The following is a 19,283-nucleotide window of genomic DNA, read 5'->3' on the forward strand; positions in this document are numbered from 1 at the left end:
GCCCCTTCGGGGGCCCCTGCCATAACTGCCAGCGGCCTCCTCCTCCATCTCCATCTCCAGCCTCCAGCCAGGGCCCTCTTTGCAAATTGAGTATGACAAAAAATAGCGGGGTCTGGGGAGAAGAAAGGGGCAACATTTCTGAAGGTGTGGAACAGCGACAGCTGCCTTTATGGACACAATTTTAAATAATCACTTAGAGTATAATGAGAGACTGCATCGTAATAAATGAACGCACTTCTTTGCATGTCATAAGCATAAATATAATGCTGCAAAAGCATGGTGGCTTTAGAATCCTGAAGGTTTTGATGGCATTTTCATTTTCAATATAGATTTTGTTTGCGGTGTCTGGAAACATCTCCAGAAGCACACCTGTCTTTTGAGTTAGGACGGCCTTAACAAGAAGCCAAAAGCTTCTTTTTTTTCATTTGCAAGCTATTTGTGATGAGTGAAAATGTTTACTCAAATATCTGCTATAACACACTGTTGATCGTGCATAAAAAAAGGGTTCTGCAGCACTTAAGATACATGTTTTTTAACCAAAGGATGATACTGGAAATTGTGCAAAAGCTCAGTGTGAGGTATCGCTGAAGGTAGATTCACTTACATTGCGCTCTGTGGAGTCCCCTCATCTGCTGGCTAAGCAGGAATGAAAGGAAAAAATCTATTTTATTTCTCCCCTGTTCAATAAAAACTGTTATATGTGGCCGCAGGTGACCATAAAAACTGTTAGTGATTGTGAGATTAATAGAAAAAATAAAACAGGATAATATTCAGATGATGGAAAAGTTAGTTTGACAGGAAAAACGTACCTCAAGGTCCACTTATCTGCTTTCGTGGGAGCTTTAACCAGAAAGTTCCAGAGACAGCAAGAGGGCCCTGATTTTTTTTGGATGCATACAGCCGCACAGACATTATTGGGTTTTAAATCTGCCTTTTTTGTGTGTTTGTTTATGCAGCTAAATCAATAAAACATTATGATTAAATATCTAATTTATAGTATTTTCAGTTTTATGTTATTGCATAATTTCCCTCTATATGTTTCTCCCTACAGCTCACATCTGCTGTTATTCCTCCCCCCTCTCACCTAATGTTTCCTCTCCCTCCTTTTTTCTCAGCCCTGGCTCGGTCCAACAGTTCGGCACAAAGCAGGTAGCATATTTGGATGATAAAAAAGCTCCCAACCCCCCCCTTTCATGTGCGAGACAGATGTTGTGCCTGTCCGTGTTGTACCACTGAGGAGAGCCAGAGCATGAGTGAGGGAGATAGGTAAGATCAAGAGAAGGGGGAGGGAGGGAGGAAGAGAAAAAGAGAAACAGAGGTGGAAGAGGAGAGAGGGAAGGAGGGTTACTGAAACCTCACCTCCTTCACTTTAAAGAGTGTGTGTGAGAGAGAGGAAGAAAGAGAGAGAGAGAGGGGCAGCAAGGGAGAGATCAAACACACTTCTGTAACTGTGGCAGGAGCGAGCAGCCCTCCACCCCCGAGCAGCCACCTCCACCGTCATTCATCCACCACCAGGTCGACAGAAGAGCCTCGTAATAAGAAGACAGGGACAGCGGTGGGAAGTTTCTTTATTTCCTCCACTTTTTGCTTATTTCCATTTCACTTTACGACATGTTTGAGGCCAATGTTGTATTTTTACTCCACCATATTTGTGTCACAGCATGATTCTGTGCACATACAGAGTTAACACAGAAAACCAATGATAACCATGATGTGTTCTTCAAGTACAAAAGAGTTTGTAAAGTGCAGCAAATCAGCTCCAATCTGACCAGCTGCAACAGTAACATGTAGCTTACACATGATTACATCATCCATGAATTATAAGATCATTTAAGGGGACATTTAGAGAAAGCCCTTTTAATTGTAACACTTGCATAGCTTATAATAGATTCAAGACGTTTATTGTCCAGCTTTACAAGTACAACTGAAGTTGCTGGGAGGCTCCAAATAAAAGGGTTAATATTAGATATAAGGGACATATAAAATATAATAAAATAAAATATATGAACAAAAAAAGCATGCAATATTTACACAAAAATCTGGATATTTAAGGATATACAGTAATCAGGAGAAATATGTACATTTTGCTAAATATCATTGTTGCATTAAGCTTACCACTCGCAACAAAACAAAAAAACGTTTATCTAACGTCGCTTTACACTAAGCCTTTTGATAACATAAAATCTTAACAGCCTAAAACTAACCAAAAATAACTTAAACTAACCCTAACAAGCTGAGCTCCTTGCAAGTCGCCCTCCTCCTACGGCACCTCTCTATGTACAATTCATATGTGCATGTATGACAACTTTCTTGCCGGGGGTGGATGCAGTAAAAAGGTACTCCATTACAGTTAAAAGTCCTGTACTGAAAATGTCAGTAAAAGTATGATCGAACTGAAAATGTGCTTAAAGTATTAAAAGTGAAAGAAACATTTGCCAGTGCATGGTGAAGGTCATTTTAACAAATGTGCATAAAGTCTGTCTCCTGGGTTAAATCTAGGCTATATTGTATAAGTTGCAACATGTTTTGCATGCACACTCTTAATATACAAAGCACCCAAAGCTGTTCAAGGAGTAAAAAGTTCCATATTTACCTCTAAAAGTAAAACTGAATGGAAAAACTCAAGTAAGGGCATCAAATACTAAATGTGTAAATGAACAAATGTTAGAATAAATGCAGAAACAAGCATTTTTCATGCAGGACTGATAATTGAAACACAATGTTTTGCACCCTTGCATTGCAACTTTTCCTTAAGTAAAGAGTCTGAATGATTCTTCCACCACTGGAGATGGAATTATTAAAACATAAATAAACTTTGCAGCCCCTCTCCTGGCCTCCCTCTGCATCAGAGAGATGCACAGCGCAGCACTGCGCAGGGGAATGAGGAGAGAAGAGGATTTCCCTTGTAAAACACAAGTGTGAGGAAAGGAAAGGACGCCCTCCCTCCTCCCACCACCACCTCCACCACCACACTTCCCCTACCGGTGATGTCAGGGCGGGCAGGGGCTCCCTGATAAAAAAAAAAAAAAGAAAGAAAGAAAACCTTTGGACTCCAGAGAATGAGAGAGGGAGAGAGAGGTAGGGAGAGAGAGAGAGATGGAGGAGTGAATGGAGGAGGATATTACTACTACTGCATGGACCGGTGCAGAGGAGCAGCAAGTCACTCTCTGAAGCGCACACAGACGCACAACAAAAAGCAAGAGGAGCTGACGCGCAGACGGACTAGCCTCCTGTTTTTGTCCACTCTTTGAATTTATAGGAAAGCTTCTGCTCAACAAGTAGGATAGATATTTGTACTTTGCACTGCCTCTGGAGTGACTTTTTCTTTTATTACTCTGATTCACCTTGCAGCCATATTTTTTTGCAACAGGACGCACTAAATGATGCCACAATGGTCAGGTAAAAGGAAAGTAGAGGCTTTGTGCAAAGTCAGTATGGAGTGAAATAATCGGATCTCACCTGATTTACGAATGCAAATAAAATCTGACATTTTTTCCAAAAACAAAGTAAAACTGAATCCACATTTTTCTCAGTTATAAAATCTGTTTCTGGTTATTTCAAATTCGTCATCAGCCCGGTTACGTTTAAAATATTTTTCTTTACTTCATTGGCTTACTGTAACGTAGACAGGCAGAGTTGGAGGTTTTATTTACCTGTAAACTTAGTGACAGAGGCTGCAGATATTTTTGAATACAACGCAGGCTGCATGAAAGGGAAGGAGGCAAAGCGTCGCCTCTAAAGGTCCGCGCAAAGAGCTGGAGTTTGGATCTGAATATTTTAGCTGAAGACATAATTCTTCAGGAGTGTTAAACGTCTATTTTATAATAAATCACTACCAAATATATACCAAGAACCTCAAGTAAGAAACATTGAATGTGATCCTCTTTATTAGCTTGATTCACTTCGGATGCACTGATAGTTTTTAGATTATTTGAATAATCTGTTTACCAAAAAACTGAGTTTGAAATCCCAAATCAGGCAAGCTTAACAGCCGTTTTTATTGCTAGGTTAATTGTGCGCAAATAAATGTAATACTGTCGTGTAAACTTCTTGCTGTACACCTGGAATCCAGATTTGTAAAGCTCTAAAATATTTCCCCCACTTATCTACAAAAACATTGCCAAATATCTTCCTTAACCTGAGAAAATGTTGTTGATCAGACTACTGGCTATCTTCCTCGTCCTCATCACTAACACCTGGCTGCTCAGCCCGGTTCGCTCCGATGCACTCAGCCGGTACAAACGCGCCATGGCCCGGCGGGCAGACCGGGAGCTCTCCAGGCTAACAGGTGAACCCTGCACCGTCTCCGGAGTCTGGAGGTCCCGGCGGCGACCCCGCTCCCTCTCCCCGTCACAACACCGCCCTCCAGCGGCTCGTCCGAGGACGCACACGACCCGGAGAGAGCTCACTGTAAAGAGCGCGCCTGCGGTTTGTGAAGGAGGGTGCAGGTTTGACACCGGGGTGCACCGGGTCGCTCCGCCGAGGCAGGATAAGGGAGGCTGGGGAGACACTGAGGATGTTGCGGCGGGGGCGGGAAACGGATACGATACGGCGCACGGACAGGTTTATGAAAAAGGATCCACAAATGATAAGAGAGACCCAGATTTTGTCACACAACAGCCCGGGGTGTTTGCGCGTAAAGACGCCGGACAGACCGTCTCCTCCTCGGGTCACGCGCCGCCCTCGCGCGGTTCCGGCTCCAGGTTAACCCGCAGCGTCGACTCGACGTTTCCTTACGAGGAAGAGGGGAACTCCAGCTGGAAGAAAGTTTTCCCGGACAGCTCAACAGATTCCAGGGGGCTTCAGGTCCTCTTCAAGCTGCAGCAGGAAGATGGAGACCCACAGTCCTCGACTGGGAGCCCGGTGGACAGCACCGAGGACTACTCCGGGGAGGTGGAGGAGGCATATCCGCCCGCGAGCCTGCCCGTCGGCAGCTCCTCTCCGTGGGGAAGCCCCGTGCCCCATGTGCCCCCTTCTTGGATGACCGCCCTGTACTTCAGCGGGCGTCGGGAGCAGCTGAAGGTGAAGCCGGCTGCAGGGGTTGAGCTGCCGCGGGCCAAGTTCAGTCTGGAGCTGTGGGTGAAGCCTGAAGGAGGGCAGAGCAACCCTGCGGTCATAGCAGGTGGGTGAAAACTGATCATAATGATGAGACTGGTCCGTCAGTCTCAGACCGCTTTGCTGTCTCGCTCACTCTGCTTCCTGCTGTTGCTTATTCTCTCCCACTCTGTTTAGTCTGCAGTGTTTATGGTGCAGTATGTTGCTGCAAATAGTTTGTGACAGCTTTACTATATGTAGTAACTATAACAGCATCTGGATCTTGTGATGTGTGAAATTGTCTCATTAAATGGTTTTCAAGTCGCAGGAGGCTGGTGTCATGACAGAGGTCAAACAGAGTTCATCAGGTTCAGTCAGTTTGGGGTCTGCTGCAGATACAGAGATAGTGGTGACAAAAAGACAGTGGTCAGGTATTGTTACATTGTTAAAAATGATTAATCTAAGCAATTCATCAAATAAACTTTAATAACATTCTCACCTGTAAGAATTTGTTCACTTTTATATGATTTATAAGGCTGTACATGTTGTTTGGGTTTTGGACCACATGGTGGACAAAACAGGAAATATGAAGATGTGTCATGTTGTGGGAAATTGTAATGGACATATACTCTGAAGGTGTCGTAACTTAAACAATTTATAATAAGACAATCATCAGCTGCCTTTGAGTACATAGAGGTCATGTTGGTTTATCAAATGCAAGACAGATTTGCTTCAGAGTAGAGCTATAGCCAGGCCGATATATCAAACAATATTAACTCTAATTTTGATTCATGTTTTTGCCGATAAGCAATAAAATATTGTATTACAGAAATGCCAACATAGGTTGAGGTGACTTAGACAGAGCATTGCCTTGACAGAGGTTGTCCACTGGAGAGAAATGTAACTTAAATTTGATTGCTGATATAAGTCAACTTAAAATAGTACAAGAGGATTCAGAATTAAGATTTTTGTGTGTATTTGTTTCCCAGGTCAGAAGTCCTGGTGGTATAATTTGTACTTACACAATTCCAATTACCATTCGTTAACGGCAGTGATTGCTGGTAATGTTATTCTCAAATTTAAGCCTAATGATATTTTTGTTATTTACATACACATGCATGTTAAAAAAAAAAAAAAGAGTATGGTCTAGACCTGCTGTTTAGTCAAGTGTCTTGAGATAACTTTGGTTAGGATTTGGTGCTATACAAATAATGATTGATTGATTGATACATGTGCAATCAAATGACAGATTTAAAGACAGTAACATAATAACAGACACAACAAAAACGGCATGTCCTCATTGTCCTGGCTTGAACCCCCCCATCACCATACCTCACATCGTATCCCAGTTTAACCTCTTGACTATGGTGGTTACACCCCTGCTGACAGCACTAATAATTATGATGACATGAAGGAACAATCATTTTGACAATAATGATGAAATTATAATTTGTGTATACAATACGATACAATGCAATACGATAAAATATGGTTACGATACAATACGATATGATGCAATAAGATACGATGCAATACGATATGATGCGATACGATATGATGCAATACCATGCGATACGATACCATGCGATATGACACGATGCAATACGATACCATGCGATACTATACGATGCGATACGATACAATGCGATACGATATGATGCGATACAATACAATAAGATACCATGCGATACGATACCATACGATACTATACGATACGATGCGATACAATACAATACGATGCAATTCAATGCGATGCGATACGATACGATGCGATACAATACAATACGATGCAATTCAATGCGATACGATACCATACGATACTATACGATACGATGCGATACAATACAATACGATGCAATTCAATGCGATACGATACGATACGATGCGATACGATACGATGCAATATGATACAATACGATACAATACAATACAATGCAATAAAATACGATACAATACGATACAATACAATACAATGCAATAAAATACGATACAATAGGATATGATACGATACAATACGATACGATGCAATATGATACAATGCAATACGATACAATACGATGCAATACGATATAATACCTTACAATACGATACGATGCAATACGATATAATGAAATACGATGCAATACGATATGATGAAATACGATACAATACGATACAATACGATACAATACAATACAATACAATACAATACCATGCAATACGATATGATACGATACGATGCAATACGATATAATACGATACAGGAAAACACAAAACAGCACTGCAGCATATTGTAAATAGGAGACAGTCTAATGCAAAGATGTGACAACCGGATAGCGCCATCGTCTGGGTAAAATACCGTAACAAAATAACATAGGCCTACCTCTCTCTGCATTTTATACTGGTATATTGGTCGCACTGGTATATAGAACGCAGCCCACTTTTTACGGTACATGCCTCCAGAGTAGTATTAATGAATAAAAAAACAGTACACACATACCACTGACAACCACAAATGACATATATTGCACATTACTTCTATTCCACATGTTCCATATAATACAGAACAATGATAAGACCCAATAACACCATGAAGCTCTTGCACGACCCCAGCAGCCTAAAACACTGCCAGTGTGATGGTATGATGTTACTGATGAGCACAATGTGCTGATAAGGCCTATAATGATAAGGGTGAACATACTGAGGCCTGGTCGAGATGATAGTAAATCACAATAATATTTACTATATGATTATGATGAAGACAGTCTTATGAATATTATTGCACTATTATTGATGACACCTGCACTTTATTTCATCGCATACAAAACACACCCAGTGCCTTATTGTAAAGTGCATTAAATGACCACTACACCAAGAATTAATTCTCGACACAGGCTCCATAGGTGATATAACATTTCATTGAGTCTCTCTCCTCATACTGTTTCCATTGATTCTGAGCAGTGACTGCAGACACATTGATGTAATGAACCCTTCATTTAACCAGGCTGTTCATATAAAAAATTAACATTGCTGTTTTTCCAGCACGGCAGCACCAAGAATGTTACATTTGAAACACTGCACATTTGACAGAACAACACGTACATCAAACAAATTGAAGAGGATAAAAGCGCTATGGTGCAGCACCACAGCTGTCCAGATAGTGAGGGAGACCACAAACTGTTACGTCCACTCACATTTACTCTGATCAAAGATCCGACTCCATTACTCAACTTTTTTTTCCCCTCATTGCTTCCTTATGTGAAGGCGGCATTTTGTGGCATGGGCCCTTCTCTTTGTAGTGTCCTGAAGGAATCTTACAAAAACAGGGAAAAACAAACTCCTATTGTTTCTGCTAGACATGACACTGACCTCGGTTTGACTTCTAATGGTCACAAATGATTGTATAAATCTGTTTTTCACAATTCATCCTTTATTGTTATGTTTGCTGTGTATGAGTCTGCTGATTGTAAACAAGGTAAAGATGCAGTTGCTGCATTAATATGGGATTCATTATGTATTGTTGTTATTTATCTGCATTTTGACCCTTTACAATTGGCAATACTTGACTGATATTGGCTGATAACAACGACCAACTCTGGCCAATATATAGGTATGTTTTTTAGAAAATATAACAAGCTTGCAATACTCTACAGAGTTAATATGGCGACAATTTTTTAGGCGTTGATATTTGAAAAGTTTGGTATCCTTTTTAGCGGAAGACCACCTTTGAATCTTAGATCCCATCGGCTATAGTCTGACAATGATATAGCCTCTGGGCACAACAGTGTACATGTCGGGCGTGTAGCCGGTGGTTAGCGATAAACGACTTCCAGACTTCCACATGCTGCATTGTTTACAGAAAAATAAACTTTTTTTCTTGTGATTTACTTTAATTAACGGGTCTTAAGTTTGACAAATTAACTACTTTTAAAATGCTTGTTTGCTGATCCGAGGTTGGATCGATCATTTCTGAAGTAATTCAAGGGAGTTGGGAAATCTGAAAACTGAATAGCTTTCGTATAACAGGGTTAAGGGAAATTGTCTCAGGTTGTATTTTAGATCTAGAACAGATTGTTAGCTGAAGTTGTTGCAGATATCTGTTTATAGAGATGAATAAGAGGCTAAATAGGCGCCAGACAGCCGCTGATGGGAGCCGGGATGTCAGTATGGCACATTACATTCCGCCTGCTTTTGCTCTCCTCACAGACTGTTTTTACTGCATATGCCACAGCCTGCTGATTGGTCAATATTACTCAGACTACAAGTGTACTACAAACAGAAACTAGAACACTGTCAAAGTTTCGGTTGGTGAGGACCCAGATGCAGACTTAGATACTTATTTATTTAAACAAAAAAAAGACAGAAGGCAAAACAAAAGGCTTACTCATATGAGGAATCCAAGGGGGGGCAGGCAAACAAAATCCAATGGTAAAAGGTCCAACAGAAGTAATCCAAATAAAACAGAAGGTGAAAAATCCAAGGAACACTGAGATCACAGAGAATATAAGGATGTATGGACATGGACAGACGACAAAACTCCAGAGTAAGGATGACAACGAACTAGCAACGAGACAGGAGAGCACAAAGACTAAATAAACTTAGGAGGAGAGGCTAATCAGACACAGGTGAGACAATCAAGGGGCAGGTGAAAACAATCAGGGCAGGGCACATAATCAAACAGGCGGGAAAACACACAAAGGCAGGAAGTAAAACAAGACAAAACATACATAGGGCAAGAATTACAAAATAAAACAGGAAACACTAAAAACCAAACTCAGGACTGTGATAGCAGAACTCAAGCAGAAAATCTCTAGACAATGAAACACAAATGAATTACATAACTAAACAAGACTAAATCAAGACAAGAACACAATATATTAAATACAATATTAAACAATGAGAACTCATGACAGGGAGACAAAGTGACATGGTAAAACAAGAAATAATAACTGAACACCAAAATACAAGAAAACCGGAACTAAACTAGAAACTCATGACAAACACTCCCTAAAATCAACGTCACTGACTACAGATTCTACATTTCTATGTAGAATCTGTAAATAGAGATTAAATAGCCTTATCTAAACGTAACACTTTAAAGCTTCAGTTCCCCCTCAGGTCTAAAGAGTATTTCAGCATCTTTCAGCTCACGTTTCAGTTTTCTGGCCTACAACTATTTTGCTTCACTCTCATGGCTCTCATAAACCTCTTTTCTGGCCACAGTAGTGATACTTTTCAGAAAAGGAGCTCTGAAACTGAACGCTACCTGCCTTGCATGAAACAGTAGACAAAGACTAGCTAGTGCTAGTGAACATAGCAGCTCTATGAGCACAAAGCATTAAGTAGTTAGATATCTTTACCTTGGAAGAGACCAAAACAGAGTTAAAAGGAGAGTGAAAATTGGACGTACACGGCTAGAAACATAATGCCAAGTAACTGCGATTGTTTCTTCCTGTCACCTCTTAAATGTATACTATAATAACTTCAGAAGGCTATGTGTTTTTGGATAGCTTGTCTGGGCCCAAAAAATAAAGCTTTAAAACATCAGGATCTTATAGAATTTGATATAACAGGTCAGACCACTGTGTGTGGTAGTGAGAATGTTTCACAATATAAAGTCCATATTTCCCATAAACCTTCCTGTTTCCTGTTGCAGACTAAATGTTGTCACTTTTTTGGCAGTTATTTTTCATCACGACCATCTGCTATTGCACGAAACACTGGAAACTTTAGCTCCATTCAAGTTTGATTCAAAAAACGCCCTCCACCTGTCCTGTGCCATTAAATAACGTACCTACAGGAGACTGTGCACGGGTAAGCAGTTCTGCAGATTTAGCAGGAAGTGACCTTGTGATAAAGATTTGTACAGAATGTAAAGGCGGCATTTTCTTCTCTAAATGCATGCGTTTGCGTGATTCTCAGCAGTATTTAGTAACTTCAAGTGTTTCTGTACGCATGCATAGTTTGACACTTATGTATATGCATGATTATGTTTACATGATTCTGTTTGGTCTTGCAGAAGGCGACAGAGTGTAATCAAAATGCTCTCTTGGCAGAGCTACAGCGTCGTAACGGCTGCTTTCTTTAACTGAATTAAATGCTAAACCATGAAACTGGCTCAGCTCCTTGGGGATATTTTTGCTACAATTGGCCACTTTACACACTTGCGCACACATATGCATGTAAGTATATGCACATGCACACACAGATATAGCACTGAGGAGGGTGAAGGGGTTCCCTGACCCTGCGATGTCCCAGTGTTAGACATCTGGGGAGCAGATGTGGATCTGTGTGTGTCTGTTGCAAAAGCAGATGGAAACATCAGGGCCTTGCCTTGGCTGAGTGAAATACCTCCGTCCTCCTTCGCCTCTCTGCTCTCTTCTGCTGTCTCTGGCTCTGTCTATTCTCTCTGCCTGTGTCTTACTGGCTCTAGCTGTGCATCTGTGCATCTTTCCCCCTTAGTTTTCCTTTGTCTGTGAGAATGCAATCATTTGTTTGTGTGTTTATTTACATATTTTCCAATGGCCTTTTGTGAAACGTCTGTCCCTTGACTCTGCAAAAGGATATTAGCTTGTTTTTCCACCAGTATTCTTTCAACATAACATATTTAACTTTTCCTCTTTGCCGTAGGTGTATTTGACAACTGTTCCCATTCATTGAGTGAGAAGGGCTGGTCGGTAGGCATCCGCACTGTGGAACCTGCCGGCGCCAAAGACGCACGGTTCTACTTCACACTTCGCACGGACCGAGCCACAAAATCCACCACAGTCTACAGCCACCAGAGGTACCGAGCCAACGCCTGGACTCACCTGATGGCCACATACAGCGGCCGCAGCATGACCCTGTATGTTGATGGAGCTAAGGTGTGTGGTTTTGCTGCAGGGTTGAGCTTCAGATCACAATTTGGTTGAGTTTGATCATTTGCCTCTCCACTTTCAATAACGTCTTCATCGCTGAACTACAATCAAAAGTACTTTGACAAAGCAATCCCAACCTAAGGTCTACACCGTTTTCCGCACTCTTTTAGCCAGATCTTCCACTCTTTCCAAGGTCAACAATAGTGTTAAATGCTTAGCCTTTTAGTTGACAGCTACTGAGCTCACCTGTCATTAGAGCCATTGACATCACAACTGGGCAAAGTCCATCTGATGACGACTGTGTGATGTGGCTTAAAGCTTATGAAAAACTGATGAGAGGACCTTGGGTTGGGATTGTTTTGCCAAGGTCAAAAATGACCTTTATGCCAACATCTTCTTTATGATCTCTTTTTATTGCTGCCAGTTTCTGGCAAAGTTGTAGGGCAAAGTGAGAGGCTAAACCGGTCCCTTATTGGTCCATCCTTGGACAATTAATAGTTTAGTTTTTGGTTGAAAGATCTGGTGTTTACATTTAAGCACTCATGAACAATCCACCACCAATTATTCATAAGTTTGACCAACGATTGTATATGTAGATGGACGACGCGTCTCCTTCTACTCTCAAAGTGATGCCAAAACAGCCCCCATGATAGGCGCTGCCATCTTGCGATGGTGACATCATTTGGAGCCAGAGTTGCGCAGTAGAGATTGGCGGGTGGAGCAACCGTAGCCACTTCCGCTAACCAAAACACACACTTAACTTACCGAAAAAACAGCAAGTATCCCGCACGTCGGCGTGTTTAACAGCAGAACAGCTCCTTTGTGTTGGTCTGAGGTTAACGTTCACAGATATTTAAACTTCAATGACTGTAAAGATTGTTTCAGTTATGTTTCCTCTCATGGATCCTCCTTCACTCTGCTAATCGGGAACACATCGGCTGCAGTATTTGTCAACAGAGCTGTCAATCATCTTTTTGACAGCATCAAATAACTAATTAAAAATAAACTTGTCAGAAAAATAAACACTTGGACATAAATCAGCATGATAATAACTAACTATAATGACAGAAACCATGTTTGAGAAAAATTTATTTGGCGTGTATTTTGATTTTATAGTTCGACTCATGTCCCATCTGTTAACATGGAGGAGGCGGGCTTTATGACCTATACTGCAGCCAGTCAGCAGGGGGCGCTCGAAATGTTTTGGCTTCCCTTTTAAGGAGCTGTCATGTTGTCAATGTTTTTATCCAGTCTATGATTTTGATATGCAACCAGATGGATTACTTTGTCAGAAGACAGGACGCCTGATTAACGTGAAGGGTATTGGAGTGTCAGCCAATTAGGGCATTTAGAGAAAAAGAGTAAAAGCCTGTATGTTTTAACAACAAGATGTAAAGCTTTGAAAGTAGCATTGCAACAACGGTGGCCGCTGTAAAACATGGGTGACTTGATGACCTAATATGAAACTGTCATTAGATTATACCATCAATTGTTTTAAATGGAGACATTAGTTTTTCCTCTTATTTGTTGTTCCTCCCCTTGCTTTACCTCCCAGGTAGGAGAGAGCATTCTCCAGTCGGGGAATCTCTACAGTCCCTTCATGAAGACGTGCAGAACGCTCTTCCTCGGCAGTAACCAGTCAGATCAAGGTCAAAGCTTCAGGGGCCACATAGGAGGTGTGGTCTTGTGGGGCTATGCCCGCTCTCATGAGGAGCTGCTCAAGCGGCCACTTCAAACTGACAAAAGCCAGCCGCTCCTGGCGACGTGGGCTGACTTCACTAACGTAACTAACCATGTTTAATTTCTTTCATTGTTCAGTCTTTGCAGAATTTATTGTTTAGCAGTTGCTTGTTTAATCATTTCATATTTAATTTGGATTGGAAATAGTCCCAAGTGAAATGAAAATTATTTTTCTACCTTTGAGGTGGAAGAACTCTGGACTCCATACAAAGTTGGCCTCCACCCAGCCATCATCACCACTCCTGTCCCTGAATCAGAAGTTGTCTCCCCGTTCCTGCCACCACCCTGCGGCCTGACACCCTGCGACAACACCGACATAATCTACGGCTACAACAACAACTGGCAGCTCCGAGCACCCAAGCGGCTTCGCTACCGGATCGTCAACCTTTCCAATGACGATGGTGGAAGCCCCACAGTGTCGCCAGCCCAGATCCAGCTCCAGCACCGGGCTCTAACTGAGGCCTTTCACCCTTACAACATCACCCTGGATCTGAGCATCCACACCGTGAAGAACTCCAGCCTCCGACAGCGGTTCATCCTCAGCAACTGTCGGATTGGAAAAATTGGGAACCGCCAATGTGACCCTGAGTGCGACCACCCAAGGACGGGGCATGATGGAGGGGACTGTCTCAGACTGGGGCCCTGCTACAACTGGAAGAGACAGGATGGAGTTTGTAACATGGAGTGCAACAGTATACACTACGACTATGATGATGGAGACTGCTGCGACTCCGAGGTCACCGACGTCCACAAGACCTGCTTTGATCCTGAGTCCCCTGACAGGTGAGGCTCACCACTTTACAGTGACTCATTTTTCACAAAAACACTGCTTCAAGTCAGTAATAATTTCCAATCATTTCCTTAAGTGTAGTTTTTTAAGGAATATGGTTAAGCCACTGTGAATGGACTTTACACTTCCTGGAGATTTTTCACATGTGTGAGTGTTGAGTTTTAGTAACAGTACTGTTGCTTAACTGAGATCCCCAAAGAAGCAAAACAGGTACTAAAAGTTATGTTTGCATTAAGCAAAGGGCCGGAGAATTCCTGATTATCAAATAGTTATTATTCTGAGAAGAAGTATCAAAGGTGTCTGTGAAGGTTCTCAGACCAAAATCATATGGGGCCCTGGATACAAGGGCTAACAATAGTTATCAACCACATGAAGCCACAGCTGGCTGTGAACTACCCTTACATTAATTGGTGTCAATTAAGGTTAGCTAGCACGATGATGGCTCAGGAAGAAAAAAAGATTATGGCTGGCAAAGACCCAATCTCGGACCCATCAGCTATAGTCTGACGATGATATAGCCTCTGGAAACACCAGTGAACATGCCGGGTGTGTAGCCGTAGACTTCTTTTCCGCGTGCTGCATTGTGTACATAAAAAGATTTACTTTTACATTGATTTACTTTAATTAACAGGTCTCACCTTTGCCGAAATTTCAACATCATGATGCAGATTAGTAAAAAGTCAAAATGAAGCTTTGTCAGGTCTGTCATCAAGAGGAGAAGAAAACTACTTTTAAAATGCTAGTTTGTTGAACGGTTTCTGATGCATTCGAGGGAGTCAGGAAATCTGAACGCTGAACAGCTTTCGTGACACAGCGTCAAGGGAATGTATCTCAAGTTGAATTTTAGATCTAGCTAAATCATCGTCAGTGAGCTGCTGATGGGAGCTGGGATGTCATTACGGCGCATTACTTTACGCCTGCTTTTACTCTCCACATGGACTGTTTTTCCTGTATACGCCACAGCCTGCTGATAGGTGATTGGTCAATATTACTTGGACTACAAGCATATTACAAACAGAAACTAGAACACTTGCCGTCCCGGAAATCCACGTCCCTGCCTACAGATTCTACATTTCTATGTAGAGCATTTAATATGTATTAGGCAAAGGTTGTTGTTAGCCATTTTATTGAATTGATTTATAGTCCCTTAATATATCAGGAGAAGAAGGCTATATAGTTGCAGACACACAGTCGAGAAGGTTAAATATATACTTCAGCTAGAGAGGACAACATGTTCTTCAGAGGCATGAACTCTCTGGGCGAAAGTGACCACTAATAAGACTGATTCTCCCCATGAGCTGAGTATCGGCCCATCAACGCTGCAGTGCTTCAGCAGGGATGTGCAATGACCTGCTGAACATGCACATGTTCAAACTAGTACTCTCACTTTCCCCCAGTGGTTTTACAGGGAGCTCTGTGAAGCATGGATGGTGGGTTAAGAGGCCAAAGTACACACTTATTTTTACTAAACAAGTCGAGCGGTAGCCCGCTGCCTTCCATTTGGTCTGACAGACAGGCTCATGCAGAGTTCCAAATAGCTCGCATGAAGTCTCGCCATGAAGTCGTCGGCCCATGTTCTGAAAGGCCCAGTCCTTTATCCAAATTGTGACCACAAGCTTTACACAGGGACACAGCAAAACTGAACAGGGGAACTGGAGCTATTTTTCAGAACGAGAGGTTTAGTGCTTGATGTCTGGTGTTGACAGAGTGTGACGGCTCAACACAAGGATGTAATAAAGTTTTTAAACCAGGAGAATACATTATTTCTGTTCATGCTTTGATCAAATGGATCTCTTCAGCAATTGTCAGGTTTTGTTGTTACAATTCCCTGTGTCATCATCCAAATCCAAACCTTGTAATTAGATCCTGTTATTCACAGTTTAAGTCTCAAAAACAATGTTTGATTAAAAATCACAATTTGGGACGCTGGTTTAGCTCAGCGCTTACATCACACGTCCCTTATAAAGAGGCTACAGTCCTTGACGCAGCGGCCCCGGGTTCGACTCCCACCGTCGGCCCCTTGCTGCGTGTGATCCCCACTCTTTCCCTGCTTCCAACACTATCCACCATCTTCTCTCCATCAATAAAGGCCAAAATAATAATAATAGAAAAAAAAATTCACAAATTAAAGTTTTGGCATTTAATGTAAAACTCCTGATTCAATTAGTTTCAAATGATGATGATTATTAGCCAACAAAATAAAGTACAAGCGACAGACTGGACAAACTGCCCTGTTAAAGTCTTGTTCACACAATCATATTATTTTTTAATGACTCATCACGATGGCTTATACTTGCTGTACAATGAATAAAGAACAGAAAAAAGGAGGAACATGCTTACTGTTAAATGAATATTTAATCAAATATAAAGAGAAGCTTTATCTTTTTGTTCTGACCAATCAGAAACTGGTACCAATTAAAGACTTGCTCTTCTTACCCATCCCTTTGTTAAAGTCCTGAATCAAAATCTTTATATCTTGGTTGCTGAGTAATGCAGCCACAGGTAGACCACGTAGTTAGAGTGGTTATCTCGAAGATCTCGTTCTTTTTGGTGGCATCTATGTCGATAAACGGTAATTGCAGGCGCACACTTCCCAGATATCCAGACAGTGTTGCATGTGTGACGTCCACGGTTGGCTCCGGTTGTAATTCTTGATTTTTTGACTGTTTGCCTTCATCTGAGCGTCGAGTTTGTTTCTTTTTCTTTGGATTTTCACTTATTTTTGAAGTTGTATCTGTAGTCATCGATCTTTTCTTTGTTTGTTCAGCCATAGTAGATTACTGTTTACTCGCAACACTTGCAGAGAGCAGAAAAGCAGCAGCTTAGCTCCGCCTACCCTCTCTGGCAGACCAACCACTGCTGGGTGATGGAAAACGCGTCACTAACTGGGCGCTGAAAGTCGCACCCAGTCTGTAAGTATTTACTGCAAATGCACAGGCTTTCATCAGTGGACCATTGTGTTACCTCATTCGGCGATAGATAGAGACTTAACAGACATTTATTTAAATGAAAATCTTTGAGATAATAACTTAACGGTGTTGCGTGGTACTTTGGTTGCCCAACTAAATGCTACATTCTGTGGGTTATAAGAGAAAAGGCCAGCACTTTAATCAAAGGTTAACCTCAACTTTTTAATCTCTTTGCTGAGTTAAGCCGCTTTCCCACTGGTCCAAAAACCGGCTAACACCCAGCTTTTTTGCTGAATGGGAAAAGTTACGATCGGCATTCAGACCGGGTCAAATGACTCTGGAGTAGACCCGGCTAATTATCGCCTCTTCTCCGATTGGCATTGACGGGAACACAAAACCTGTGTTGACATGCTAATCTCCGCTCCCTTTCCGGTGTGATGCTATGCTCCATCAGTAACTTCTGCGACTCCTTGTCATCTCGGCTACAAATTCCCTCCGTCTCCGTCCAAGCAGTGCTCAAACATCTTTCCAAATTTGTCAGCGCCGAGTTTGATAAACAAACTGAATGAGTAATAGATACAGTAGAGACCTAACCACCGTAACATCTTCACTGTTTACTAACGCTGTTTCGGGCGCGTTTGTGACGCCAGTCGGTGATGCAGCAGAAAAGAGACCGAAAGGAGTATACTCCACTGGCGATGGGAACAGAGACAATCGGCATCTATTAACAGGTCTTCCCAGGTCTAAAAAACCCTCGTCAACACGGTTATTTTAGACTGGAAAGGGGTATTAGTAGCAGTAGCTACAAGGTTAGCAAAGCCTGTTTTCACCAGATGATCAACAGCTTAAATACTTAAACTGGCTGCCAAACCTTGGTATAGAAAACAAAGAAGTAACTACCAGTTTATTGCTTCTTCACTTCCCTCTCCCTAAACAAGAGGTGCCCTTGAGCAAGGCACTTAACCTCCAACTGAGTCAGTGGGAAACAACAGGAGTGTGTGTACTGTGTACACCTCCCAGGTGTGCGAATGTGAAACAGGCTGTTCCTGCAAAAAACAACATGGTGGTAATACTCTCGTTGGGGGACAAGTCAAAGGTAGGAACAAGTTAAAAAAAGAAGAGTTGGCTGGTTTGTGTGCAGTCTCATTTCCTGGCAATCTGCAGTTTTTCAAGTGTGTCATAAATAAATATAAATTTATGTTGTCCTGTCGTGACACTGTGAGACAGACAGGGAAAAAAATAGTTTGGTAGTAGTTATGGTCAGATGTTCCCACTTCTCAGCCTGAGCTCGCTACCCTGCAGAGAGGAGATGGACACTAATGGAAAAAGTTGGACAGCAGACAGCACTCTGCTCGGCTGTTTTGCACTAACAGGGCTCTGGTCCTTCAGCGTCAATTACCTACAGTGCTGGGTGATTCAATCTTGATTTAATTTCATGGTTATTGCTTAGAGCATTCGAAAGAACAAATGAAAACAGATCCGCTCCTCTTACCTTTCAGTAAAAATTATAATCTGTTCTAGTTTGATGTACGACATGGTATTGGTGAGATTAATGTTGAAGCTGACCAGAGCATGCTTTTATAAATCATTGCTCTGGATGGGATCTGGTTTTGTGCTATTTTTTGTTTTGCATGAGAGACATAAATAAGACTTCTGCTGTTCAGATTTTGAAAACTCAAAGTCACAGTATGTGTGTTCTTCTAGACTGTGAGGTAATTCCTGTGGTGAATCTTGCCAGAAGTCCTGTCTATACGCGTCTGACCTTCAGATAAAAACAACATGAACAGCCAATACACAGGAGACCAGGGTGTCGTAAAAACTGGGCCAGCGGGCTCACAGTAGTGTAGGTCTTCTGGAAAGGTCCTGACCCCAGCTTGTTGAAAATGCGTATGTGTGTGAGTGCTTCGGCATGCATGTGTGCGTGTGTGTGTCCCAACTTGCAACTTTCTCAGGCAGAAAGAGAATTAATGTGAG

The 19,283-nt window shown here is 41.9% G+C and overlaps 1 protein-coding gene across 1 annotated transcript in view; it reads left to right on the forward strand.

Moving 5' to 3' along the window:
- Positions 1–4,146: 4,146 nt before the first annotated feature.
- Positions 4,147–19,283, forward strand: part of pappa2 (pappalysin 2) — a 92,028-nt gene continuing 76,891 nt past the window's right edge. Inside the window, exons 1-4 of the mRNA XM_069684860.1 lie at positions 4,147–5,122; positions 11,644–11,876; positions 13,426–13,653; positions 13,795–14,393. Coding sequence (XP_069540961.1) covers positions 4,147–5,122; positions 11,644–11,876; positions 13,426–13,653; positions 13,795–14,393 — 2,036 coding nt within the window. The remainder of the gene's footprint in view (positions 5,123–11,643; positions 11,877–13,425; positions 13,654–13,794; positions 14,394–19,283) is intronic.

This window comes from Semicossyphus pulcher, unplaced genomic scaffold (assembly GCF_022749685.1).
Source record: "Semicossyphus pulcher isolate SPU_LCO1_2020_fin unplaced genomic scaffold, fSemPul1.0.p SCAF_7, whole genome shotgun sequence".
Classification (NCBI taxonomy): Eukaryota; Metazoa; Chordata; class Actinopteri; order Labriformes; family Labridae; genus Semicossyphus; species Semicossyphus pulcher.